At 48.3% G+C, this 27,076-nt stretch overlaps 1 protein-coding gene across 2 annotated transcripts in view; it reads right to left on the bottom strand.

Annotated features, from left to right (window-relative positions):
* Positions 1-3,375: 3,375 nt before the first annotated feature.
* The window catches only part of HMCN1 (hemicentin 1), a 162,728-nt gene continuing 139,027 nt past the window's right edge, over positions 3,376-27,076 (bottom strand). Inside the window, exons 87-107 of one of the 2 annotated variants that reach the window (XM_027704511.1) lie at positions 25,788-26,057; positions 25,137-25,307; positions 24,450-24,620; positions 23,089-23,259; positions 21,190-21,360; positions 20,759-20,929; positions 20,022-20,192; positions 19,655-19,804; positions 19,338-19,475; positions 18,899-19,020; positions 17,883-18,120; positions 17,008-17,070; positions 15,838-15,957; positions 15,446-15,580; positions 14,819-14,932; positions 14,420-14,545; positions 12,144-12,272; positions 8,182-8,532; positions 6,072-6,191; positions 5,633-5,759; positions 3,376-4,651 (exon numbers count right to left, since the gene is read on the bottom strand). In XM_027704511.1, the coding sequence (XP_027560312.1) occupies positions 4,285-4,651; positions 5,633-5,759; positions 6,072-6,191; positions 8,182-8,532; positions 12,144-12,272; positions 14,420-14,545; positions 14,819-14,932; positions 15,446-15,580; positions 15,838-15,957; positions 17,008-17,070; positions 17,883-18,120; positions 18,899-19,020; positions 19,338-19,475; positions 19,655-19,804; positions 20,022-20,192; positions 20,759-20,929; positions 21,190-21,360; positions 23,089-23,259; positions 24,450-24,620; positions 25,137-25,307; positions 25,788-26,057 (3,596 nt within the window). In that variant the 3' untranslated portion in view covers positions 3,376-4,284. The remainder of the gene's footprint in view (positions 4,652-5,632; positions 5,760-6,071; positions 6,192-8,181; positions 8,533-12,143; positions 12,273-14,419; positions 14,546-14,818; positions 14,933-15,445; positions 15,581-15,837; positions 15,958-17,007; positions 17,071-17,882; positions 18,121-18,898; positions 19,021-19,337; positions 19,476-19,654; positions 19,805-20,021; positions 20,193-20,758; positions 20,930-21,189; positions 21,361-23,088; positions 23,260-24,449; positions 24,621-25,136; positions 25,308-25,787; positions 26,058-27,076) is intronic. The other variant, XM_027704512.1, reaches the window with a different exon arrangement.

Below are 27,076 nucleotides of genomic sequence, written 5' to 3'. Positions count from 1 at the left end.
AGGCCAAAGGCCAGAAGGCTGGAGGAGCCAGAAACAAAGCACAGCCCTGCCCAGCAGCCCTCACCCATCCACACATCCCAGGATCCCAGCAGGGATAACTGGAAATGTGCCAGGTGGCTTCTTTTCATCCCCTGTGGGGGCCGTCCCCGCATCCCTCGCCCAGCGTGTCCTGTTCCGCCCATGTGCGCCTGCGGAGCCCCACCACCTAATCTGGGGATTTCAGAGGTTGGGCCGTGCCAAGTTTGTATTGGCAGCAGCCTTGGATTGGAGCTGCCAGAACTAGAAATGCCTCTGAAGTGAAAGGGTAGCAGAGCTCCCCCTCAGACCCCGGGAGCAGAGTCCTGCCTGGAATTGCCACGCCAATGGGAGCGATGACGGCAGCGTTACTCACCATCCGGCTCTGCTCCTGCTGTCTGGGTCTTACTTGGCAAGTGGCCTTTCCTCAGTCAAGCACTGCTGCTCTGGTCTGTCCTGAGCATCCTTCTCACCTGGTAACTTGTTTTCCCTTTAACCCTCAGGGCTGTGCATCCAGCATGGATTCATTACTGTGCCCACTCTGTAGCTTTTTAACTCAGCCATTGTGAAGGAAAACCAAACCTCAGTGGATTTTCTCTCTCAAGGGCTGGGCAAGCTGGATCCCTACAGGTGTGTTGGGATATTCCTTACTGGCCTCTGGTTCCTGGAGACCTCCCATGTGCCTCACTTGCCCAGCCAGTGGGCGTGAGGTACAGAAACCTGATGGTGTATTGGGGTCACCTTTTCACATGTGGTGGGTGTGTATTTTCTATCCTCACTGGCCCTGGTTGGCCCTGGTTTCATCCCTGAATTCCTTTTCCTGCCTTATTCTTCTCCTAAAACTTAGATTTGGAAGGAATCACACAGTTTTTTTGCCAAGTGCTGTATTTTAGCATGTAGTTTCCTTCAAGCTTTATTAAAGAAGGAGTGTTTGTGGAAGGAAAAGGGAGTCTGGTTGTACTCTGGCAAAGGCTTGGATGTAGCAGGATTTTTTCCTGGAATACAGGCACAGGCTGAGTGCTCTCAGGCATTGCTGCAGCACTGGGTACCTAAGGCATGCCCACCAGGGTGAGCTCCAGGAGACTGGTGTGCCCAGCTGCTGGAATGCCACCAGCTGGCACACTGAAATCACCAGGATGTACAAATTAATCTCCATAGGGGATAGAAGCGCTTTTACCATCTTTCCCGGGTCGTGTTGGATCTCGATAGTGTTATTAATTAAATGTTGCCATGTTTGTGCCTGGGTGAGGCCCAGGGACAGAGGAAGGAGCCATTGTCACAGGGCTGTGTTTCAGGGACAGGGGCAGGAGAAAATGCCGCCCCAGGAAACCCAATGAGCAGTGGAACAGGAGGCTCCTACAGAAGGATGGCAGCACTGAAGATGGCAGAACTGTGTGTTCAGCACATCTCTGAACTACTCCACAGTAATTGCTCTCCCTAGGACCTCCTTTTGAACTATTTGGTGTAGTGTTTTTCTTCTAATAAGAACTTCAGGTTCTCATATACTCATATGGTAAGTGTTAGGGAGTTCAAGTCAGTGTTAGACAGTGCTGGCTCTGGGATTAAGTAGGTATTTCCAGAGGGCCTTTTGCTCTTTCTGGGATAGACCACGTTTGTGATTTAACTACTTAACAGGGTTCCTAGTTCTTTACCTGGGGCCTTTCACCACTCCCTCCAAATGCAAAACACCCCTTTTCCTTCCACAGTGGTTTCCAGGTCTCTGCCCTCCAGGGCTCTGTTCCTCAAGCTGAAAAATGAACAGACCTTTAACTATGGTCATTAATGGCCAACATTCTTCCATTCAGTCCTGAATTAAAATATATCACAATGTTTAAAGCCAGAAGTTCCCTTTCAGCATCACAGGGGTAGTCTGGACTGTACCTGCAGGCAGTTAGTCAGAATTAACTGTTTGCAGGTTCTCCATCCCAATTTTCACCTGTATTTCCTTTTGTATAGAATTTGATATAGGTTTGTTCCTGACAGGAGGGTATTTGCAAATTGTCTTGTGATAAATGATATGGTGACCAAATCAGCCTTCCACAGGATTGCAGTGAACCTTTCACAGTGCAAATATTGCTGCAGACTAATGACAAAGTGACTGTACAGCCCTTAGCCACTGAAAATTGCATCCAGAGTTTGGTCAGCCTTACCTAAAGTGATAATAAACACAGTAGAATATTTGTTGTATTTATGAAATTTAAAATTTGCATTTATGGGCACATAAACACATACTAACCTGCCTCTTGCCTCTCAGCTTCGACCAGAAAAACTGATAATTAACAGCAGCCTTTCCAGCCTGTTTGCAACAGGGTCAGGGAGCTTGTGGTGTTAGAGTTGCTCTGATATTTAATTACCATGTTTGCAATTCTTCTAATAGAGCAGAAGAGAAATTCATAACACAGATCAAGATGTCCAAGGAAGAGAAAGACATGCCACAAGTTCTCCTTTATCCAGCACTTCCCTCCAACCAGTCCCTGAGTGAAAGCCAGAGAGCTCCCAGTGACCCACAGCTCACCGGGCCCTCAGTCTGTGGCATCAACCAACAGCTTCCACATGGACAAGCAGCTGCTCCTTGAGCTGGGCTCCTGGAAAGCACGGGATGAGAAGGCAGACAGGGGAAAGGAGCTGTGGATGTGTCAGTGCTTCGGTGACTTCCATGTGGTAGGTGACTGACCCTAAAAGTAGTAACAGATTTGCCTTTAAAGGCTCTCCACTCTGTTATGGAGTGGGGGGTTTTCCTCCCTATAAAACATCTCAGAATAGAAATTTCCTGTTGTCTGGGGGTGGAGTGAAGAGTCCCTTAAGGAGATCATTTTCAGTGTGATTCTCATCCTTAAAAGACACTGAGGTAATTACCCATACTTATTACAGCTCACTCTTATTTCTCCTCCCCTCATGTCTTTGTCATGGAATTTGTTTTCCTTGATCTGCTTTTATTTTTCAAGTCAGGCTTCCAAAAAGCAAGCCTGTTTTGTTTGAAGTCTGACACTCATGTAGATTTGTATAAAGAGCAAAATGGTTTTAAGTCATCCTTGTTTTGCAGGACTGTCTCACTTGGTGCAATGGAAAGGGAACAAAGAGCAAGGTTAGGGGAAAATTGGTGGATCTTTCACTAGAGATAATATTATTCAATAATACAGACAAAATTCTATTGGGAAGCAATTTGTCCCTGGGGCTAAAAATACACTTTAATGCTGGTGATAATCTCTTACTATCCCTGAGTGCCAGGAAGAGGGAAAACAGCTGGAGCTGCTCCCTGGTTTGCTGGGCACGATACCTTCTGCACTCTCCCCTGAAACTCAAGGAAAGAGCTTTACAAAGGGGAAGAAATTTTTTTCAAAGATAAAACTCCCAGCAGTCTCAAAGGTAATGGGAACCTTTATTTTGATTATTTTCATTGCACTGACATTGTCCTTTTATGCAAACTTAACTGTAAAACACTCTTGAGATACTGCATAGAAAATACACATAGGAAAAAAACACATATATACACGTCCATAAAAATAGAATACATCTTGGCAAAATTACCTGTGTACAGTGTATTGACATTATTGAACCAAACTTACACCACCTTGGGAGAAAAATGTTCCATGTGCGTAAAAACCCAGCACCTTGACTGAGTTGGGAGTACTGCAATGGGTTAAATAAATGGCTATACCAGAGTGGCAGAGTAAAAACAAGTTATAAAATACCTGCTGGATAAAGTACAAGTAGCCATGTTGGTTTTTTCTTCCAAAAAATAGTGACATCTCTACACTTGCATGGAACCCAAAGGTACCAGTTCCAATTCTCCTGTAGATTTGTTGGCTGAAAACAGACTTTAGTATCATTTGTTTCAGCATTTGCAATCCCTGGGCACGGTGGCATTTGGTGGTTTGAAGCACACGACACAGTACAGCACAGCCCTAATTCTATTGGGTGTTGAGAAGGAAAAAACCTAATAGATATAAAATGGTAAAACACTTTGCAACCTTTAAAACATGCAGACCACTTGTTTTCTTCTGGTCAGGCTTTTCTTCAGTTGCTTTCAATGGAGGCTGCTCCTTCCTTACTGCTTTGACCACGTGGATTTCCCTGCTGGTTTTCAGAACATACTGTGGAAAATGACTACTCCAGTGTAATAAATAAAGCAAGTGGTAACAGCTCCTCAAAGCCACGGATTTTCCTCTTGAACTGGAACAACGGGCCTGGGGAGGCAGCCTCGGGGAAGGAGCAGAGCGTAGCACCCCTTTGAAATGCCAGCAGCAGTGCCCCGTGTGGCCCAGGGTGTCAGTAGGGGTAGGCGGACACGGCGATGTACACGATGAAGGTGGTCTGGTACTCGAGGCTGCCGTCGGCGCCGTAGGACAGGGCCCTCACCCCCATGCGGTACGTCCGGGGCTCGCGCAGCGCCCGCCGGGTGAACACCACCCCCTTGAGGTTCTCGTCCCGCAGGGCGAACGGCACGGCCGGGTCCTCCTCCGCCATGGAGAAGGTGGTGCGGGGGTGCACCACCTGCTCGTGGGTGTAGGCCACCAGCCGGATCAGGTCCTGCCCCGCCGCGATGCCGAAGGGCAGCGACAGCAGCTTGTACTCCAGGGCGTAGGTGCTCAGGTCACACTCCAGGTCGTTGGCCGGGCAGTTCTTGAGACAGAACCTGGGAAGAAGCAGAAGACTTTAGCTCAGGGACAAGGCACAATATCCTCAGTGCTGCGACTGGTCTTAGAGGAGAAACTCTCCCCTGCTTACCCTGCTGCAGATTAAAACTTCTCTGTCACGTGCTCATCCTTTGTTCCTTTAAAGCTACAGCCCCTTTACTGTCCCGTTTTCCCTCAATATGATCAGCTCAGAAATACACTGGCTATGTTTGTCATAGAAGTCCAGGGTGTATGTTTTAGTGACCACGCTCTTAAAAGTAGAGCAGGTGGGCCGGTTTAAAATGTCTTGGGCAGCTCCATTTGAGGTGTCTGTTAGATCTTAAAGAATTTGGAATGAAGGGCAGAGTAAATTTTACTTCTATTAATCAAAACTTAAAATAGGAGAACTTTGCTAGTGCTGCTTGTCAGTGCAAACAAACAAGGGTCAAAGGACGTGACCCACGTCAGCTTAAATGTCACTGCAGTTGAGTTTGATCCCAAAAGATGGTTTCTGACTATGAATCAAGCTATTTCTTAGAGTATGTTAAAAAACTAAAAGACATTAATGTGTTGGGTTTTTTTCCAGAAGAGGGAAACAACAAAACTTATCAGGAACTGTTGCATTATTTTCACAACTAAAAGAATATACTTGATGCTTTGAAGCTGGTAGCAAGTCAGGCCAGTAGAGAGTTTCAGATATCAGGAATTGTTCCCTGGGAGGGTGGGGAGACCCTGGCACAGGTTGCCCAGAGAAGCTGTGGAAGTGTCCAAGGCCAGGTTGGACGGGGCTTGGAGCAACCTGGGCTAGTGGAAGGTGTCCCTGCCCATGGCAGGGGGTAGAACTGGATGGGCTTTAAGGTCCCATCCAACCCAAACCATTCCATGAGTCTATGATTCTATGATCTTTATCAGCTGGTGTCTGGCAAACTTAAAATGTTCTTCTTTAACAAAGACAGGTCTGAGCTTGGGATGGGTGAAAAAGGGCTGAAAATAAAACCTACCCAGAAAGTGGCTCTCGCTGGTAGTTGGGTGGACAAGGTGTGTCTATGCATTGGTAGCTGCCTCTCATGTTGAAACACATCTGATTGGATCCACAATTAATGTTCTGTTCCAGGCACTCATCAATATCTGGATGGAAAAACATGCAAGGGATCAGTTGTTGGTAGAATTAGAGGGTAGACACCAAAGTGGGTAAAGGCTGAGCAGAGCACAGAGGGTGCCTGACCCTGGAGCTTGGGGCTCAGTGTGTAATGTGAGCTCACAGGGGAACTTCAGAGAATTAGAAGGTGCAATTGTCTTGTTTGCTGCTGCTTTAGGGAACATTAAAGCGTGGAATATAAAACTTCTGAAAACTGGAATTTTGAATGCTCTCCCATGCCCAGCTCAGGGAGGTGGCTGAGCCCTGTCCTGCTTCCTTGCAGCTCTGCCCCCTGTCCGTACCTTGGCAGGTTTTGCCGTTGGCCATGAGGCGATATCCCGAGGGACAGGCACACTGGAAGCTGCCCAGGGTGTTCCTGCACTCGTGCTGACAGGTGTCCCTGCTCTCACATTCGTCGATGTCTGTGGAGAGAAGCACCATCACGTCAGGATTACCTGACCCTGGATGAACTGTTCAGGTGTATGGACAGAGCTGGGGGAAGTTGTCTGGATCTCGTTTCCTGATGGGGCCGAATGTGTCAGACTAGAGTGTCCTCCCCCCTTACCTGTGGCAGCCCTTGTAACTCTGTAGTAACTACAGTCAGCTCTGAGGGGGTCCTGCCCTCTTGGGACAGCAGCTGTAGCACACAGCCCAGCTGAAGGGACCGGGAAGAAAGGGGATCTGTGTCCACTGACAGGGTTATACAAACACAGACCTGCCCCCGAGGCAAGCAGAGCTGATCATCTGAGAATCAGGTGTTAAGCCACATGCTTGGGGAACACCCAGACCAGTTATCTGGCCTTGACAGTGGGGAAGTGGTTCCTACAGTCAGTCTCTCCTCAGGGAACACTGTTTCCCTTCCAAACTAACCTTCCCTATGCCTGAGTTAAGCTCAGTATCTGGAAAGACTATCAATAACTGCTCTTAACTTTTCTTTTTCTTAAATCTCCCTGTCAAATACAGAAGTACCAGACCACATTATGTAAAGTTTGCAAAGCAAACTAGTGTGATTTAGACACAGATAATTTATAATTATAGTGGCTTTTCAAACATCTGCCTAAATCAGCACAGCAATACAGTTAATCTCATGCAAGATTTCAGATTTGCATGATTAAACCAGTGGCAGGAAAGTCTTGGCTTCCCTTCTCTCTAATTTACAGGGGTTGCATTAGATCAAAATGTAAAAAGAGAAGAGAGGCAGATGTGAACAGAAACCTCTGGTGTGTTGTTATCACATCCTGATGGTTGTCTGTTGAAAGAACTTCAACAAAAGCATCATTTGGGTGTATTTTTCATATTAAACGGTCATTTTTAAACCTAGATGATTATTACACAAAAAAAAGTACAAGAATATTAACTAATTCCAACTGGAAACTGGGATGAAGATCAGAGGTTGGAGCTTCCCCTTTCCCTCAGTGGGAGCTGTGTCAGTTAAACTGCTGTACTAATCCCCAGGTATGTGACTACTGAAATCTCTTTATAACTTAAATACAAGGTCTGATGTCTGCCTGGCCTTACATTATTTATGAAATGCCTGCTCACGTGTGCCACCATTATATCTCACTGTATAATCCCAGCAGGAATTCTGATGCTAGAACCTCTCTGCAGATCACCATTTACCCTTTAGTTGTGCCTACTGGGAAGTGTCATTTCCTTAAGATACTCAAAACAGGAGATAAGTTGGCAAAGTCTGGCTTAGGAGAAGTGTATTTCCAAAAATTAAGTAATTTTTTTTATATCCCCCCAAAAACCAGGGGCAGAGCTTGCCAGTTCCTGTAACTGCCCGGACTCCTCCTCAGGGAAGAAATGCCTGTGCTGTCACTGCCACAACTCCTGACAAACCTATTTCTTTACTTACCATCAGTCTCTCCAGGCTGAATTATGTTGTAATCCCTTTTCTTATACAAAATAACAATAATCTAAAAGCTTCTGTGCCTACTGCCCATGTGACACTGACTGTCCCTGTAGCAGTGCTGGCACTGGCCCCAGTGTGCCCAACTCTAAAATCTTTATCCAAAACTTTTCTGAACCAGATTATTGCTGCCATCAGTAGGAGTCTGATGGAAGCAATGGGACTAGACTGGGGCTGCTGGTGGATTTTGGAGCGTGAGAAGATTCACCAAGGTGAGCTACTGTGATCAGGAGAAAGAGAGTAACACAGAGAATAACTTGGCAAATACAATAAGAAGCACAGTTAAAACAAGAGGTTACAAGGAGGTTTGAAAACATTTTTGCTACAATGTGAGCAAAGACAGGAGAGACAAGAACATACAGAACCCTCTGAATACTGACCAGGGTAAACAGAAAAAAACCCCACAGCACCACAAACCCTCAGCCCCTGGTAGACATCAAAGAGTAACCTAAGAATAAGGCCCAAAACAAGAGAGTTGCAGAGACAGGACTGACATTTACCTACACATCTGCCATTTCTTGCCTCATAGCCTTCAGGACAAGTTTCTCTAACGTTCCTTCTAGTCCTGGAGAAAGGTATTCTGCTGTTCCTATACTCTGAGAAGGAGCTGTAGAGATTTGAGGAGTGCCTGTAATAGTGCTGCTGTTGCTGGTTGTCTCTCCCAGGGGAGAACTGAGCATAGTTATAGCTACTGTAATAGGCCCCAGAATTTGGCAGCCTCTCCAAGCCGGCGCAAGATTTCCCATCACCCAGCAACTGCTGCCCAGGTGCACAGAGACACTTGAAGCTGCCGGGGGTGTTGGTGCATTGAAAGGCACAGGGTTTAGGCACTTGTTCACATTCATTAATGTCTGCCCATGGCACATGATCCAGAGCCACAAACCATGTGGAAAGGAGAGAAAACAAACAAACAACAACACGTAACTATACGTATATATACACACAGATACTTATCTCAGTCTGAGGAACAAGCTGAAGACACAAAGGTGAGACCTTGAGGGCAGTAAAACATGGAGAACACGATGCCAAGCAGGCAGGTTATGCTGCCCTGGACTGTCCCACACCTTTACTCTCCAAGAAATGAGCCTGTGAGGCTCAGTGTGACTGTGCTCCCTCCGGACAGGAGCCCTGCTGAAGGGCCTGCCTCAAGTGTGCAGTGTTTCAGCCTCAGCTCTTCAATACCATTTAGTAGTGGTTTGGGTTTCTTTCCTTAAGTGCTACACACTTAAGGATGAGTGGGAGAAGCTGCCAGGCCCTTCTTTAAAGGAAGATACTTAACACAGAGCCTTCCAGAGAAGTGCAGTGTTAGAAATTCATTAGCCTGCACGGAGGGAAGAACAACGGGCTCCAGTGTGGTTACTGTGGGGAAATCATGGAATGGTTTGGGTTGGAAGGGACCTTAAAGCCCACCCAGTGCCACCCCCTGCCATGGGCAGGGACACCTTCCACTAGCCCAGGTTGCTACAAGCTCATCCAACCTGGCCTTGGACACCTCCAGGGATGGGGTCAGGGCTGGAGGATGAGTTTCAAGGCTGCAGGGGGGAAGAGGTCAGGTAAGTTCTAACCTGTGATTCTGTTATTGGTCATTCCAGCTGTGACAGGTTGGGGACTTAACAGCAAATATTAATTCACTTTTATACAATTAAAAAATAAAATTATTTTTGTTTTCTTAAGCAATACATTTTTTTTAAGTTGTTTTCCTTTAAATTGCAATTCAAAGTAATTTGACCCACCCCATCCTTGAATCAAACCAGAGTGCTGAGCACACAGAGTACAGTAAAGGGTTTAGGGTACAACATGCTGAGTGTCCTTCACTCCGAGTAAACTGGGAGTGCTCTTGGTACTGCAGGACCTGACCTTCCCTCACAGGTTCTCTGGCACTGCCAGTAAGAAATTTCCTAAAATTATCCTCAAGTTACTTCAGGCCCAGCTGGAAATTTGACATCACTGTATTTCTTTTCAAACTTACAGTCTTGTCTTCACTAGAAAAAGACAAGAATCTGCAAGTTCCAAACAACTCTGCAATGTCCAGAAATAAATAACCCAATATTAACACACATCACAACATATGTATAACTGACATATATTATAAACCTTTTTGTAACTAGAAACTAAAAATTATCTTAATAGTGACTCAATTATTTCATATTAGTGGATAGTGTATATTCTTTCAACTATTATTGTAAAAATGCCATTAAGTCAATGTTGTTGCACTTCCCTCTGAACAGAGGATTTTTGAGTTTGTAACACTGCGAGCCACAACTGCATGATAATGGTTTTTAAAAAACAATACTGTAAGAAACATAGAACATTACACTGTGTTTTTATGAAGTGTTTAATACCTGATATTGTTAAAGTTTTAAGGAATTTAGGGGGGTATTAATAATTAAATGTTTTAAGAGTGGAAAATCCAGGAGTAAATTCTGCAGAGTATTACAGTATTTTCCAACTGTTATTTGGCAAACAAACAACTGAAGCTTTATAATATATTCGTGAAAATCCTCAGGTTAGGATTGTCAGGTTTTGCAAACAAGAGAACTTCACTTTTTGTATGGCAACAACTAATCTGAATTTTAAATGTATTCATTTCATTGTTTTTCACCCTAAAACTTACAATTTCCTTAGCACTTAAGTGCTGAGTTTTACATTCTGTACATGCATAAAAGAAACTAACAGTGATTCTTTACAACAACCAGTGTCCCTGGAACAAGTTGTGAATGAGCAATAGAAGATTATCATAGAATGAAAGGAAACAGGTGAAAATTGGAGCAGTTCCTTTTGCAGGAGCAGCCTGTGCAATACAAAACCCCAGAGTCACCCCACGGCTCTCCCTGTGAGAAGAGCTCACAGAGGGGTGGCAACCCTAATATTTACAAGAACAAGGTAAAATTACTTTGAAATTAAACCAGCTACGTTTTCAGGCTTTCTTAAATTTGAAGAACAATATTTGATTTTATATTCTAGACAGCCTTGCATGTGTTATATACAAACATGCTTTATAGCAGCTGTTTGTGATGCCTTTCCACCTGTGACCTGGTATGTTGAGGTTCCACAGAAATGCTGTAATTCAGTGGATTTTATTAACATGTGAACTAATACTTTGGATGAACCCATATTTTAAATATGTTTTTAAGTAGATAAAAATTGAAAGGATAAAAATTCAAGTCATACTTTCAAGAGGGAGCTTTCAGTGGTCCTTGGTCAGAAGGCAGCTTTAGGGCAGTTGCTGGTGCTTTGTGGAAACCCACAGTCCTAGACTTCATCTAGCTTATTCCTGCCAGAAGTTTACATGGTTTTAATATATGTTAAGAAGTCTGGGATTGATTTTATTTCAGTAGAGATGCAGATGGTGGAAGTAATATCTTGGTCTAGAGCCAAACACTTTCTTACTGCAATTTAATCTCTTTAAAAAAAACCCACCCAAACATTCCTGGGTTTTGGTAGTTCAAAATCTTAGGTTGTTAAAGAAAAATAAAATAAGAAAATAGCTATTTATCACTTAGGAAAGCTAATCTTGAAGAAGTCATAAGGGAGGAATAATTCTCTGCTCTGATACATGAGAGCAACCACTACCAACCTCACTAAATGTCAAATACTGACATTCAGGAATCATTAGCAGGGTGGGTCAGCTATTTTGTTTTAAATATTCTACATAAATGCAAAAAAGGTGATGGTAAATGATTCCAGTGCCTTCCTGAGGTCTGTTAAATGCCAGGAAGTGTTCTGTGCACTGACAGCACATACTAAACTCTTGCTCTCCACGTCAGAGCTGTGAGAGCCTCCCGAGCTGCTCCACCCATGTGTGGGAGAAAGCTCTGCAGGGCCTTGTGCCAGACAGTTCTGCAGGGCAGACAGGGCAGTGACTGGTCAGCATTCCTGGGATGGACAGGAACGCTCCTGCCCTGCTCTGAGCCACCCACACCAGGGATAAACACATTCAGCTCCCTCTGCTCTACCATGTGGGGAACCCCCTTGGCAGTGCTGTGTGGGGAGGGGTGTTCGGGATGTCCGTGAGCAGAGGTGAGTTCTGGGTCTACCCTGCCTCTCACAACACTCTCCTTGGGGTTCTCTCCATAGGGGAATCCACGTGATTCCCTGTGTGACTGCCTTCACGTGGGAACCAGTGCAGGCCAGGGGACAGCCAGGCACAGCAACAAATCTCACCTGGTTTTTATAAACGAAGCTTCCTGTGGAAGGGTCACTTGCCACATCCATCCACCAGTGCCCTGAGACCCTTTTACACTTTGCTTTCAAAGTATGGCCCCAAACCAATCTCCGTTTGGAACCATTTAGCTTTGAGGGCTTTGAACGGGATGCTTTGTTTTGGATGGGCAATTTGGGACTCCAGAGCAAACTCCTCTCTAGAGCACAGCGTTCACCAGGGATAGCAGTGCCGTGTGTCAGAGCAGCCAGCCCAGCAGCAGCAGCAGGAGGGGGTGACAGGAGGGTGATTGCAGCTTACCCACACAGGGCCTGCCCGTGCCCTGTGCCCGGAAGCCCCGTGGGCACAGGCAGCGGTAACTGCCCCGCGTGTTCTCGCACAGCTGGGGCGCGCGGCACTGGTGCGTCCCGGCCCGGCACTCGTCCACATCTGCAGGAACAGCAAAGGAACAGTCACTGCGGGGCTGGGCAAGGAAGGCAGAGGAGCCTGTGTGCATCTGGCCCTCTGAATGCCCACTCTTCTTCTCCCCTCGTGCCCGAGTCTGGCATTACTGTCTAATGTGTGTGGTACCAAGCACAGCCTGGGTCTCACAAGCCGAAAGCAGGTTTGGGGCAGGTATAGAGAGAAATTTTTCAACTGTTTGGCATTTACAGGCACTTTTTCCATAAATTTTCAAAACTTTTCATTGAGGTTTCCAATGTGATCAGCTATTCTACAAAGAGAGAGAATCCATCTTCCTGTGATATCGTATCTGGGATTGTTCAGCCTGGAGAAGGCTCCAGGGAGACCTCGTTGTGGCCTTTCAGTACTTTAGGGCTTACAAAAAAACAGGGAGAGCAACTTTTACATGGGCAGAACAGTTTTAAACTAAAGGAGGAGAGATTAAGTTAGTTATGAGGAAGAAATCCTTCCCTGTGAGGGTGGGGAGGCCCTGGCACAGGTTGCCCAGAGAAGCTGTGGCTGCCCCATCCCTGGAGGTGTCCAAGGCCAGGTTGGACGGGGCTTGGAGCAACCTGGGCTAGTGGAAGATGTCCCTGCCCATGGCAGGTGGGCCCCTTCCAACCCAAACCATTCCATGATCCCCCAAGAGTAAAAGCTTTGGTAGCATCTATTAACATCAGCTTTTAAAAAGCCTGAGGACAGAATTATAGAATCATAGAATCAGCCGGGTTGGAGGAGAACTGTGAGATCATCAAGGCCAGCCCTTGATCTGCTACCACTGTGGTTCCCAGCCCATGGCACTGATGCCACATCCAGCCTCATCTTGGAAACCTCCAGGGACAGAGAATCCACCACTTCCCTGGGCAGCCCATTCCAATGGCTGATTACTCTCTCTGGAAAGAATTTCTTGCTAATGTCCAACCTAAACCTCCTCTGGCAGAGCTTAAGACCGAGTCCTCTCGTCTTACTGATCATTCCTGGGAGCAGAGCCTGACCCCCACCTGCCTACACCCTCCTGTCAGGGAGTTGTAGAGAGTGAGGAGGTCTCCCCTGAGCCTCCTCCTCTCCAGGCTGAACAGCCCCAGCTCCCTCAGCCTCTCCTCACAGCACTTGTGCTCCAGTCCCTTCCCCAGCCTTGTTGCTCTTCTCTGCACCTGCTCCAGGACCTCAATATCCTTCCTGAGCTGAGGGGCCCAGAGCTGGACACAGCACTCCAGGGGTGGCCTCACCAGCGCTGAGTCCAGGCCAACAATCCCTGCTCCTGCTGCCACACTCTTCCTCAGCCAGACCAGGATCCATTGGCCCTCTTGGCCACCTGGGCACACTCTGCCTCCTGTTCAGCTTCCTGTCCATCCACACTCCCAGCTCCCTTCCTGCCTGGCTGCTCTCCCCTCACTCTGTCCCAGCCTGGAGCTGCAGGGGGTTGTTGTGGCCAAAGGGCAGGACCCGGCCCTTGGCCTGATTGAACCTCATCCCCTTGGAATCAGCCCATGGATCCAGCTTGGCCAGGTCCCTCTGCAGAGCCCTCCTGCCTTCCAGCAGATCAACACACCCCCAGCTTGGTGTCATCTGCAAATTTGCTCATGGTGGACTCAACCCCCTCATCCAGATCATCAATGAAGATATTAAATAGGACTGGGCCCAGCACTGATCCCTGGGGACACCACTGGTGACTGAATCCAAACAGGATGCAGCACCGTTCCCACCACTCTCTGGGCCCTCAGCCAGTTCCTAACCCAGCACAGGGTGCCCCTGTCCAAGCCTTTTCCAGGAGAATGCTATGGGAGATGGTGTCCAAGGCTTTGCTGCAATCCAGACAGACACATCCACAGCCTTCCCCTCATCCACCAGGCAGTGGATAAGCAGCAAGGACCTGGGATCTTGATTCAGAGCTCCTGAGCCAAACTCTTAAGAAACAATGGATAACCAGAGGTGGCAAGGACACATCTCTTTTAATACTAATTCACAAAAGTTAAATATGGATGTTAAGTTAAACTTGAAAAAAATTGGTGCCTTAATATGTGCAAATGTTAACAACAGGAGATGGACAAGCTTCAGGATTATTTAAAAAAATAAAAATCACCATTGTCCCTGTGTTTCTCATCACCATGGAGTGAATCAGTGCTGCTACTCACCAATGCAGGTCCCATTCTCTGCTTTGGTCATTCCACTGGGACACAGATCGATGCACTTGTAGCCACCACGGGTGTTCTTGCAGAGCTGATCAGGCCTGCACACGTTCTGCCTGCACTCATTAACATCTTATTCAAACAAAAAGGAAACAAAATAAACAAAGCTTGGCCTCTATATAATGAAATTACACCTGACCATGCCTTTGAATCATTTCATGCTCATGCATCAGTCAGCCCAATTCCTGCTTCCTCTGGTTTTTAGGAGTGCTTTACAGATTCAGAAGTACAGACCAAGTGTATCATCACAGCAGGATTTTCCTTCATAAACAAACAGAGCAACAAATAAATGTTGAACTCTGTCTGCTGGAGAAAGGGAACGGACACTCAGCACTTCATCCCTACCCACGCATTTTCTGCCCTTCAGCTGGAATCCTGGGTCACAGCCACAGTGGAAACTTCCTATGGTGTTAAAGCAACGCTGATGACAGGAATTGGACTCTTGGCACTCGTTAACATCTGTGGAACAACGCAAATCCTTGACACCGGGACTGGGAATTGCCCTGTGGGCTCAGTTACCTGAGCTCTGGCTGTTACCCCAGTGAGTTCTGCTCAGGAGTGTTTGCTGCTCTCCCATCTTTGTAAAAGACAACACACACAAACCCAAGAGTGTTAAGTTATTCCCTGATTGGATTTTAAATTTATTGCTAAAGACAGAAAAAGCAAAAGGGTACAAAAAAAAAAAAGAAGGCAAAAAACCATCTATTAAAAAAACCCAACCCTCAAAGATCCATGACCTTAATAACGAAAATTTATAGGCAGATATTTGGAGATGCATCTTTAAAGTCACTTTCAGTTGCGTGAAGGAGCATTTTCAGTTCCTGAAAGCCGATCCCCAAATCCCCGTGTACCCTGAATCCAACCCCCCAAACCCCCGTGTACCCCGAATCCACCCCCCACCCCCCCCCGTGTACCCTGAATCCAACCCCCAAACCCCCCGTGTACCTCGGATCCAACCCCAAGCCCCCATACCCTGGCAGCCGAAGCCGTCGGCCGTTCTCCGGAAGCCGCTCCCACACCGGACCATGCAGCGGAAGGAGCCCATGACGTTCTCACACTCCTGGCCAGGATGGCAGCTGTGCCCTCCCAGAGCACACTCATCAATGTCTGGAATGAAAAACAACCTGAAAACCCCCATCACAACGAACACAGCACCCTGAGCATGAGCAGCTAGAAATACTAGCTGATTTCATTCAGGTATGAAATAATTACAATACCACCAAGAAATTGCATTCTTGTAATGAGAAATGGCCTAAACAGAACCTTTCCTTAGCAATGTGAGTGACTTTTAAGGCATTTTTAAGGCCTTAAAGTATTTAAGGGGCGCTTTGTATCTGACCTGTCCCCAGCAGCACCTCTCTTACCCTGACACGTCCTCCCATCAGCAGAGATAGTGAGGCCTTTGGGACAGGAGCAGTAGTAGGATCCCACGGTGTTATGGCAGGTATGGGAACAAGGATTTCCCACAGCACATTCATCTTCATCTGGAACAAGGAAACGTTTGCAAACCCAGTGAGACTTCACAAGACCGACCCTTCCTCAGAGATGTGACTGGTAAAGCCACAGGGCAAAACTGGACCCAGTAATGGAGCAGTTTCTGTACAACTCCCTTCATGGACAACCTTCCAGGGGCCAACTCAGTGAGCCAATGAAGTATCTCAGATGATTGCTCCCTAAACCAAGCATGACTCAGTCATCTAGAGAGACAGCCAGAATGCTCACACCTTCCCAGCAGGATGGAGGTGGAGAGAACCATCCAATAGGTTCCCCAGCAGGAACCCGTGGGCTGTGGGCTGGGTTGCCAACACTCATCCTTCCCTCCCTCAGGTCAGGTAAGTCCTTCCTTGCTCTGCAGGTGCTGAGGCTCAGTGTCCTGAGGAAAAGGCTCTCTGGGTACTACTCACATTCTAGGTGAGGAGAGAAGCAAAGTCTTCATGTGCCATTGGATCCACACCCTTTGTCAGTGGCACTGACACTTTCTGAAGTACTGCATGGTTTGAAACTCTAACTAAAGGTGGTGTAGATCCTGGGGGCGAGCACTGTGTCCAGCTCTGGAGACCTCAGCACCAGACAGACACGGACCTCTGAGAGCAGGTCCAGAGGAGGTGATGGAGATGCTCCAAGGGCTGGAGCACCTCTGCTTTGGACACAAGCTGGGAGAAGAGAAGGCTCCAGAGTGACATTATTGCAGCCTTCCAGTACCCGAAGGGGCTCCAAGAGAGCTGGAGAGGGACTTGGGACAAGGAAACGGAGGGATAGGACACAAGGAATGGCTTCCCGCTGCCAGAGGGCAGGTTAGATGGGATACTGGGAAAAAACTCTTCTGTGTGAGTAAGACCCTGGCACAGGTTGCCCAGAGAAGCTGTGGCTGCCCCTGGATCCCTGGAAATGTCCAAGGCCAGGTTGGACGGGGCTTGGAGCAACCCGGGCTAGTGGAAGGTGTCCCTGCCCATGGTTGGGGGTGGGGTGAGTTTTAAGGTGCCTTCCCCCCCACCCCATGAGTCTGTAATTTACACCACCCCGTCCTTCAGTACCTGAGCAATAAGGCCCAGACGAGTCCAAACCAAACCCAGCAGGGCACTGGTTGCTATGATCCCCTGGATGGTAAAAGAAGCACATGTTACTTGGGGATAAAAATATGGCCATTTTACTACTTTAGCACTAAGAATTGCAGCCCAGTTATTTATAAAGTAGTTACTATACTTGAACACCAAAACAGAAACTTTTAAATCCAGCCGTTAGTAGTTTTTCTACTTGAGCTGTAAAAGTCAGTAGTACATGTTTTATGCTGGTTTGAATAACATCAAATATTGTGTGGAGGTTCCCCTTGGAGTGACTGCAAGTTCCACCTCATTGCTACCTGATTTATATTTATGTGGGTTTTGCTGGGAGGAGAAAATACAGTCCTTTTTCTTAGTAGGTACGGGAACACAAACCCAAACATAAAACCCACCACACAAAAGCACCCTGACCCCACAGAAAAGCAACAAGTTGGACAGGGCTTGGAGCAACCTGGTCTGGTGGAAGGTGTCCCCACCTTTGGCAGGGGGTGGGACTGGATGGACTTCAAAGTCCATTCCAACCCAAAGCACTCTGGGACTCCATGATAATTTCATTTTAGAGAATGAAAGGGACATGCAAGGAAATGGAACTATTTCAGGTTAACTCTGAGGCTGCTGGGGATGCCTTTGGCAGTGTGGATGAGAACCAGGGGTGAAGGAAGTGCAAACTGCAGTAGCTCTTACGTGTTAGTCTGTGGGTACATTAATGAGACAGGTAGGTATCAAGATCTACAATAAAGTGACCCAACTTTCACAGAATTTCCTTTTGAGGCTACAGGGAATGAATTCTAGGAGAAGAAGACATTAATTTGCCATTGTTTGATTTCTGGCAAAGACTAGAACAGTACCTTTTGCAATGGAAGCCTGGATTTTGAAAGCCACGGCTTCTTCCAGTGGGTTGTACTCTGTTGCAATGGAGGAAGCGTGGAGTGTTTCCACCAGGAAGGGCATCTTGCCCTTGGTGTAGTCATAGGTGACGGTGTGGTTCCAGGTGTAGGGAACGCTGACTCCATCCATGGTGAAGAGCCGGGTGGAGTGTGCGTACAGCTGCCCTGGGCCAGTCTGGATGTAGTCCTCTGTGTAATCCTGGAACAGCAGGATTTGGGCATCAGCTGCTGAGTGCAGCCAAAACCCGGGCGATCTTGCAGTTTAAAGTTGCATGAGAGTTCAGAGAAAGGGTTTGATCTGAACAAATGGTATTTCACACACACATGGCCTTTCCACTCTTATTTTAACTGCTGAACCTTAACAGCACCTGGTGCATTTCTTTAACCAAGATACAGACTGATGTACTGAGGAGCCTGATGATGGAGGCCACAGCACTGCCAAAAACCTGAAAATGACCCTACTCTTTAATAACAGTCTTTTCAGGTCAGAATATTTTGTTTGTATTCTAAGTCAGATGCTGACAAACATGTTAAATAAACACTCAGTAGAGAAAAATTCTGCCACTAAAAAGAGATATAAATATTGGACATACAGTATATTGCAGTGTAGGAAAATATCAACAGCTTTATATATATTTATTGTACAGTGGGATTAACACAGAGAAATACTGGTTAACTACCACTAACTAATGACTAAGGTAGAGAGGTTAAAGATGCCCCTTTCCAGCTCTATCAAAAGCAACACCAACGTGCCTGCAATAACTACCCTGAAGACCCTTCTCAGCACCACCTGCCAACATCTCAGATTCTTGAGAGACCAACATCACCTGCCTGATGACGACTTTTTGCTTTCAAAGGCAACATCAGCATCTGTCAGTTAAACCAGGCATAAAACAAGCCACATACAGTACAACAGTTTTCAGGAGTTAGTGTTTACTGCTTTACTCTAGATGAGGAGGGAGGGACGGCAGCTTTACCTTCACGTTGACATCAGCCAGGGCCGGCAGCTGCAGCACGTGGCCGCTCACAACCACGTCCAGGAGCAGGGCCCCGTCGGAGTCCAGGCCCCGCGCGACGTGCGTCAGCCGCAGGATCTCACCTGGGGATTGCAGAGCACCTTGGTGTATCCAACTTCCCAACCAGAGACTCCTGTTACCACAGGGGATCGGAGCTGGAATCCCCTGACGAGTTATTTTATACTTGCATTCTCTAAGGGGTGCTATCATCAAAACCGTGGCATGTTTCAAACCACAGCTCTAAAAGCTGTATTTATGCCTCAGACACAGTCACTCAGAAAATACTGGTGTGAGCACAAGACTCAAGTTTCAGCAATGGTCCTGTGCTATTTTTTAAGAAATGCAGGATCTATCCAGCGTAATGGACACGGAAAGAGCTGGTCTATCCCAGGGAACTCACCAGTTGCAAACTCCACTTGAGTTTCTCTCTTGAAGACGGCATCAGTGAGCGTGAACCCGTTCATTGCTTCCCCAATTTCTTTGGCAGTTGTCCAATAAACTGGGCTGAGTATGGAAACGAGCTTTCTCATGGCTGGGCCTGAAAGAATGACCACAGAACATCGGGGAGCTTTAATCTGAACATCATGCGACCCACACCCCTCCAAGAGTGAATGCAGACCTACAACTAAGGTAACCCTTTTCAGATCTAAACCAGAAGACAGGATGTATTGGTGTACTCAGAGCAAAAAAAAAAGTGATAGGAGTGAAAAAGCCTACCAATGCTCCGAGGGACGTTTGTGATCTTTGCCTGTATGACTCTGGTGTCAGAGTCTGGGCTGTCCGTCACCGTGGCGTTCAGGAAAGCAATCCCAAATTCCACATCATTAATGTTGCCAATGATGCTGCCCTTGGCACGGGCAGGTCCACCTGTGCAGAGGGGGGGAAGGACAGAGGGAAAAAATGGGCCACATGATGTGTGCTGTTGGATATTGTAGGGGAGACTGAATTGAGCTTAAATTGCAGGGGAGGTTTAAACCCAAAAAATTAAATTACTCCGTCAGCTGGGCAAGACATGAGAGAGCACCAGTGAAACCAGGAGAGCCACAGGCTTTCCCCACACCTCACAAGCTGTAAATGAACTCACCAGGACACGCTTGGGTGTTGCACCGGGATATCTGGGAGGAGTCCCCGGGGCAGGGCCGGCCGCGGTTCGATGGGGCGGGGCTGCTGCACAGGCGCACCCGGCTCTGCTCTCCCCCTCCACAGGAGGCAGAGCACGGGCTCCACGGCTGCCAGTGCCCCCAGTTCCCATCCACTGGAGAAACGGAGAACGAAGAAAGCCATTTTTCAGTTTAAATGTTTCAGGCTTCATCGGTTATGCTCAATTTCATTACTTCTTGAGGGAACCAGTGTGTTAAAGGAATAGTTCAAAGGATGACCAAACCACCTTAGTGGGCAGGTGTGAACCTTCTCCCTCAGAAACACAGTGGAAGAGACATTTTCATATGCTATGTCTTGGTTTGATTTATTCCCTCTCCTTTTGGGAAAATCTAACATGTGAAGGGCAAAATCCTTGTCAGGTGACAGTCATTTAAAAAGGCAGAGGATTATTAGATTGTATGAAATCATAAGGAATTATAAGGATTTTCACAGAATCCCAGAAGGTTTGGGTGGGAAGGGGCCTTAAAGCCCATCCAGTGCCACCCCCTGCCATGGGCAGGGACACCTTCCACTAGCCCAGGTTGCTCCAAGCCCCGTCCAACCCGGCCTTGGACACTTCCAGGGATGTTCTACATTCCTTCCCCAGTATGAAAATCTCCCGAACATTACGGGATGCCTTCCAGGGCCAGCTGCATTGGCCCCGGGGCAGTGAGCACTCACCTGGGCACAGGTCGGTGCCGCACCTCTGGCTCTGCAGGTCGGGCCCGGCGCAGCCCCTGCCGCCGCTGGCGGGGCGCGGGTTGTCGCAGCTGCGGTGCCGCCGGGCCTGGCCCCCCCCGCACGTGCGGCTGCAGCTGCCCCAGCTGCCCCACGGGCCCCAGTTGCCATGGACTGAAAAAATAAGTCACATCTGATCCGCCTTCCTCTTAATAACAGTTATTTAAAACCAGACAGTAAAGCAAGGAAAACACTTCTACTGGAGAGTAACTTCTTAATCTCTTTTCCCAAAATAAAAAGAACCAGAGCTAAGAAAGGGATCCGTTCGGCCCCCTGGTTGTTGTGGGAGTGTGTGACTCGTGCAGTGCATCCCTCCCCTCCTGCACGCCCCCAAAGCCAGGGAGGGGGTGAGCAGCCCGGCCCGGAGCACTTACTGGGGCAGGGATCGCTGTTGCAGAAATCCATCTGAACGTCACTCCCTTCACACTTGTGTCCCCCGAACTGCGGGGCCGGGTCCGAGCAGAGCCGCGTCCTTTGCCTACTGCCCCCCCCACAGGACACGCTGCAGGCGCTCCAGCTGCTCCAGGGGGCCCATTTCCCATCCACTGCGGACAGAGGCACGGCACAGTTACAGTCTGACTGCGGGAATGACAAAGCAAAGCAGTGCTACCTCAGGAAAACTGACCGGGGCAGGTCACAGACTCTCTTTCCAGAACATCTCGGCTACACAGGCATTCCTACACAGGGACCTGGGGGTTCTGCTGGATGAGGGATGGACATGACCCATCCACGTGCGCTGGCAGCCCCGAACCCCCCGTGCCCTGGGCTGATCCCCCAGCGTGGGCAGCAGGGCAGGGGGGGATTCTGCCCCCGTCAGGTGAGACCCCCCTGCAGAGCTGCTCCAGCCCTGGGGAACAGCACAGCAAGGACATGGAGCTGCTGGAGAGAGTCCAGAGGAGGCACCAAGATGAGCAGAGGATGGAGCAGCTCTGCTGGGAGGAAAGGGGGGAGAGCTGGGATTGTTCAGGCTGGAGAGGAGAAGAATCCAGAGTGACATTATTGCAGCCTTCCAGTGCCTAAAGGGGCTTCAGGAGAGCTGGAGAGGGACTCAGGACATGGGCCTGGAGGGACAGGACAAGGGGGAATGGCTTCCCACTGCCACAGGACAGGGTCAGATGGGATATTGGGGGGAAATCCTTCCCTGTGAGGGTGGAGAGGCCCTGGCCCAGGTTGCCCAGAGAAGCTGTGGCTGCCCCTGAATCCCTGGAAGTGTCCAAGGCCAGGTTGGAGCAACCTGCACTAGTTAAAGGTGTCCCTGCCCATGGCAGGGGGTTGGAACTGGATGAGCTTTAAGTCCCTCCCAACTCAACCCGTTATTCCATGATTCTATGATTTCCAGGAGTGACAGTGAGAGAAGGAAATGACCTGTCTTTTAAATAACCCGCAAGCCTGACCAGAATCCTGGTCCTCTGGTTGCAGCTGCACTGTCTGAAGATGGAGCCATCAACACCTTCTCCACCCCCTTCTTAACCCACCTGTGATTTACTGGTTCTGCAGTTGGGATAACAACATCCAGCACCAATGGACATTGCTACCCAGTGATCTCACGTGGTGCAGGTCTGAGCAGCTGAGCACGGGGGTCTCTGATCTCCTAAGATGTGGTGACACAAACTGGCACAATCACATCCATGTGAGCACTGGAGCTGGGGGCTAAGAGGCTAAGTATTCCCAAGCCATTTGTAAGCAACAGCATCCTCAGCAGCAGCACGTGGAGCTGGATAAATGTGTAACATCAGGCCCTTGGGTGCTCCCCTACCACGAGGTCAGTTCTCCCTCCTACCAGTTGTAGTCACAGTGGGGACTCAGCACAGGATCTGGCACGTGAAAAACAGAGCACGAAGCCAGAAGGTTCAGTCTGAGCTACTGCACATTCCACTCCATGGAACTTCCCTTTGTTATCCCTGCACTCAGCCAAATATAGAGGTCCTGTTTCAAAATCGTGAGTTTTCCTATCCACTCATGAAGGGACTCATTGAAAATGTGGAAGGAAAGGATAAATGAAAAACAGATCCTAGGAAAAATTAAAAAAAACGTTTAGGAAACCTGTAATTTAACTGCCAAGGATTTAAATTGCTGCTTTTATGGGGTAAAGGAGGAGAAGCAAGGACAGGAGAAGAAATCCCATCTCTAGGGTCTATAGAGGGAGGCTAAACATGTGAGGGGGCCAGGACAGTAAAAGCCTCGAGGAGGAATTTGTTCAGTTCTACCCGTTTAGAGCCGGCAGTGTCAAACACAAACGGAGCAGACAGACGGTGTGAGCAGTGTCCCCTCACCTGGGCAGCGCCTCCGCTGGCACAGCTGCAGCTGGGTGTCGGGGCCGCGGCAGCGCTGCCCGCCGTGCGCGGGGGCCGGGCTGGCACAGAGCCGCGCCCGCCGCTGCGTGCCCTGCCCGCACGTCTCGCTGCACGGGCCCCACGGCAGCCACGGGCTCCACTCCCCGGCCACTGCAACGGCAGCACACAGCACACATCACACATCCTCAGGAGCTGCTCAGCACCAGAACGGCAACAACACACACCCTGAGCATGCCCTGGAAACCTCTGCCTTGAGCAACAGCTGAAACGGGTCAGTGGTTTGGTTTTTAACACCTCACCGTGATCTTGGAACAACAGAACTGACAAAACCCGAGGGAATGGCCTGAAGTTGTGTCAGGGGAGGTATCAGGAAAAGGTTCTTCCCCCAGAGGGTGGTTGGCACTGACCAGGCTCCCCAGGGCAGTGGGCACAGGACCAAGGCTGCCAGAGCTCCAGGAAGGTTTGGACAATGCTCTGAGGGACAGGGTGGGATTGTTGGGGTGTCTGTGCAGGGCCAGGGGTTGGACTGGATGGTCCTTGTGGCTCCCTTCCAAATCAGCATATCTGTGATCTGTGAACACTTGATCAAATCTGGCATCTCTCAAGTTCCCTGGATGGGCTGGAAGTCTGAGCCTGGCCAAAGCTGGCACACAGCTCCAGAGTCACCAACGAACAGCAGCCAGAGCTGATTCTGCTGCCAAAATCTAGAGAAATAAGTCTCAGGCCCATGGATGAACATTTGGAATCATAATGGTAGCAGAGTTCAGGAAAAAGGGAAAAATCAATACAGTGAAAATTGTACAGAAGGGAACCTCTCAGTGGTGAAGGTTCTGAATAAACTACAACCTCTCCAACGTGGGAAGTAATGAGACAGGAAGGAAACCTGAACATTCAAATAGTTGGCAGGAAGATGTGACTGAAAATTAAAACAACAGAGGAAAATATACAGATAAAGTAATAAATTACCAATGATCATTATTTACATGGCTTTTAAATAGTTGGTGATTTAGGTTTGTTTTTTTTTTTAACTGGCTTTGCAGAAGAGGTTTAGAGCAGTGAATTTACTCTGTGAGAATGTGAGTATCAAGTACTGGAAAACATCAAAATACAAAATTTACTTTTTACTGATTAAAAAAAAAAAGAAATTGCTGAGAATATTCCTTGCTGTTACTTTTGTGATTCCTGTATCCAAGAACTAGTGCCATTCAGTGAATTACAAACAATTTTAAAACAAAAAAACCCCCCAACTTAAATAAGCTGAGAGAATTTGGGTTTGGAGAAAAAAAGAAATGTACATATGACGCCCCTTGTGCAAATAACTTAAATTCCTCGTGTCTTACCTGGGCAAGGCTTGACATTGCACATGACTGACTCCACAGCACTGCCCTTGCAGGGTTGCCCCCCATGCTGGGCTGGGGGGGCACTGCAGGTCCTGCTCCTGGTCCTGTTGCCGTGTCCACAGCTCTTGGAACACTCTTCCCACGGCCCCCACTCTGACCAGCTGCCATCCACTGAGAAACAGAAACATCCCCAGTTTTCTTTAAATAATATTTTTTGGTATTTAATGAAAATTCCTCTTTCTTTACATGAAAGACAAAATCAGTTCCAACTGCTTAGAAAAATGAATCTGCCATGAAGATCTGTGATGGGGATGATTCATTGCCTGGACACAACACAAGGCACATTAAAAGTATCAATTCACTGTGGCCTTTTGATACTTAAACAGGGCTTATAAAACAGAGAGAGAGAGACTTTTTACATGGGCAGACAGTGACAGGACATGGGGGAATGGTTTTAAACTGCCAGAGGGCAGGGTTAGATAGGATATTGGGAAGGAATTGTTCCCTGTGAGGGTGGGGAGGCCCTGGCACAGGTTGTCCAGAGAAGCTGTGGCTGCCCCATCCCTGGAAGTGTCCAGGGCCAGGTGCAACCTGGGCTATTGGAAGGTGTCCCTGCCCATGGCAGGGGTGGAATGAGATGGTCATTGAGGTCCCTCTGTGGGATTCCAGCTGTGGCTGAGGCAGTACCTGGGCAGGGCCTGCTGTGGCAGCTGCGCACGTCGTTGTGGGGCCCCTCGCAGCTCCTGCCCCCGTTGGCCGGGAGGGGGTTGTTGCACTGCCGGAGCCGCTCCTGCACCCCCTGGCCACAGGTGACGCTGCACGCCCGCCATTCCAGCCATGGGGAGAACCCTCCGTGCACTGCAGGGGAACAGGGAGCCTGCTTCGAACGTGCTTGTGCTTAAAACTCTCTTAGATGAGTGAAAAATGCTCTCCCTGAGCCATCCTTGGAAATCAAACTCACTTCATGTCTTCACTGCTGCAAAAATATCTTCCTGCAGCTCACAGACAATTATTGTTTATGCTCCTAAGGGCTGTTCTTTAGAGGCACAGTTCAGTGATGTGTTCTGAGCATGGGTTCAAGACCCTTTCCATTATTATTTATGTCTCTCACTCCACACCCTCTGCCTCACCCAGCAGGATGAGTATAATGGAATAAAACATCATGAAACAGAATCCCACTGACATCTCAGACAAGGCTTAACTTAGACCTCATAGGAAGATAAGATCGAATATCTTATCCATAAAATGTGGGTAGGATAAAATCTTGGCCCCACTGGACCTCAGGGAAGGCTGTAACGTCCCGGTGTGGAGCCAGCACTGGCTGGGTTGTGCACGTACCCTGGACGGTGAGGGGCACTCTGACGAGGACGGAGCCCAGGAGGTTCCTGGCCACGCACTCGTACGGGGCCGTGTCCTCGCGCCGCGCGGCCGCCACGCGCAGGGACCCGTTGGACAGCACGGCCACCCTGTCGTCACCCACCACGGGCTGGCCCTGCCGGGACCAGCTGATGGCAGGGGCAGGCTCCCCCCTGGCCTGGCAGTGCAGCAGGGCCGTGGCACCGGCGTCCACAACGGTGCCCACGGGCTCCACGGTGATCACCGGGGGGCCTGCAAGGGACAGATCTTCAGGCAACAGCACTGCACACAGCTCCTCACTGATTTCATGTCTAAGGGTTGGGCAGAACGGGCACAAAGAAACCTTAAGTCAGTTTACTTCAACTAAAATTATTATTCTTGCTCTTCCACTGGTAAAACAGAATCACGGGATCCTTAAGGCTGGAAAAGACCTTTGAGATCAAGTCCAACCATCAACCCACCATGTTCACCACTAAACCATGTCCCCAAGTGCCACCAAACAGACACACGTCACAATGCACACAATAGGCCAGTTTAACATGGTTTAACATCTGAGGACCAAAGCTGGGATTGGGGCCCCACTATAAGAGCACACGGTCATCTTTATTACTGAAATGTGGGTTTTTTTATAAAACAGGACAATATTGTTAATCATGTCCAGAAGCAACTAAGACATAAGTAACACACCCAGGGTGCTTGAGGCTACAGTAGGAAGGGGATGTTTAGAAATTCTCCCAGTAGCAAAAAAAAAAAAAATTTACCATGTTATTTCTGCCAAAAACAAAAACATCGTCACTAAAAACTGGGATTCATCTCCCATAAATTTCTTACTTTAGAAGCTCAGGGTCTAGTTCAATCCAGTTGTAGAAATCCTCTCTAGTTAACCAAGAGAAACAGGCCCTTCAGAAGGCCTGAAGTTGCTCTGCTCAAAGTTGGTTTCTAAGATGAGTCTCAATCCCCTTCTGAATCCTCCTCTTCTTTAACTTTAATCACAGCTTAGACCAGACACTTAAATATTCATGATGAAATATTCTCACAGCCCAGAGAAGCTGTGGCTGTCCCATCCCTGGAAGTCTCAAGGCCAAGTTGGAGCAACCTGGTCTAGTGGAAGGTGTCCCTGCCCATGGCAGGTGATCTTTAAAGTCCCTTCCAACCCAAGCCCTTCTATGACTTTATGAAAGATGAGACAAGTCTTAACCTACAGGGCATTGCCCAAACTCCAAACCTTCCCTGGGAGCTGCCTCCACTCCCCCTGGGCAGATGATCACCCC

This window comes from Neopelma chrysocephalum, unplaced genomic scaffold (genome assembly GCF_003984885.1).
Source record: "Neopelma chrysocephalum unplaced genomic scaffold, ASM398488v2 Primary Assembly neopelma1_281, whole genome shotgun sequence".
Taxonomy (NCBI): Eukaryota; Metazoa; Chordata; class Aves; order Passeriformes; family Pipridae; genus Neopelma; species Neopelma chrysocephalum.
Note: the sequence above shows the minus strand (reverse complement) of the source record. Positions and strands in the feature narration are given on the sequence as shown.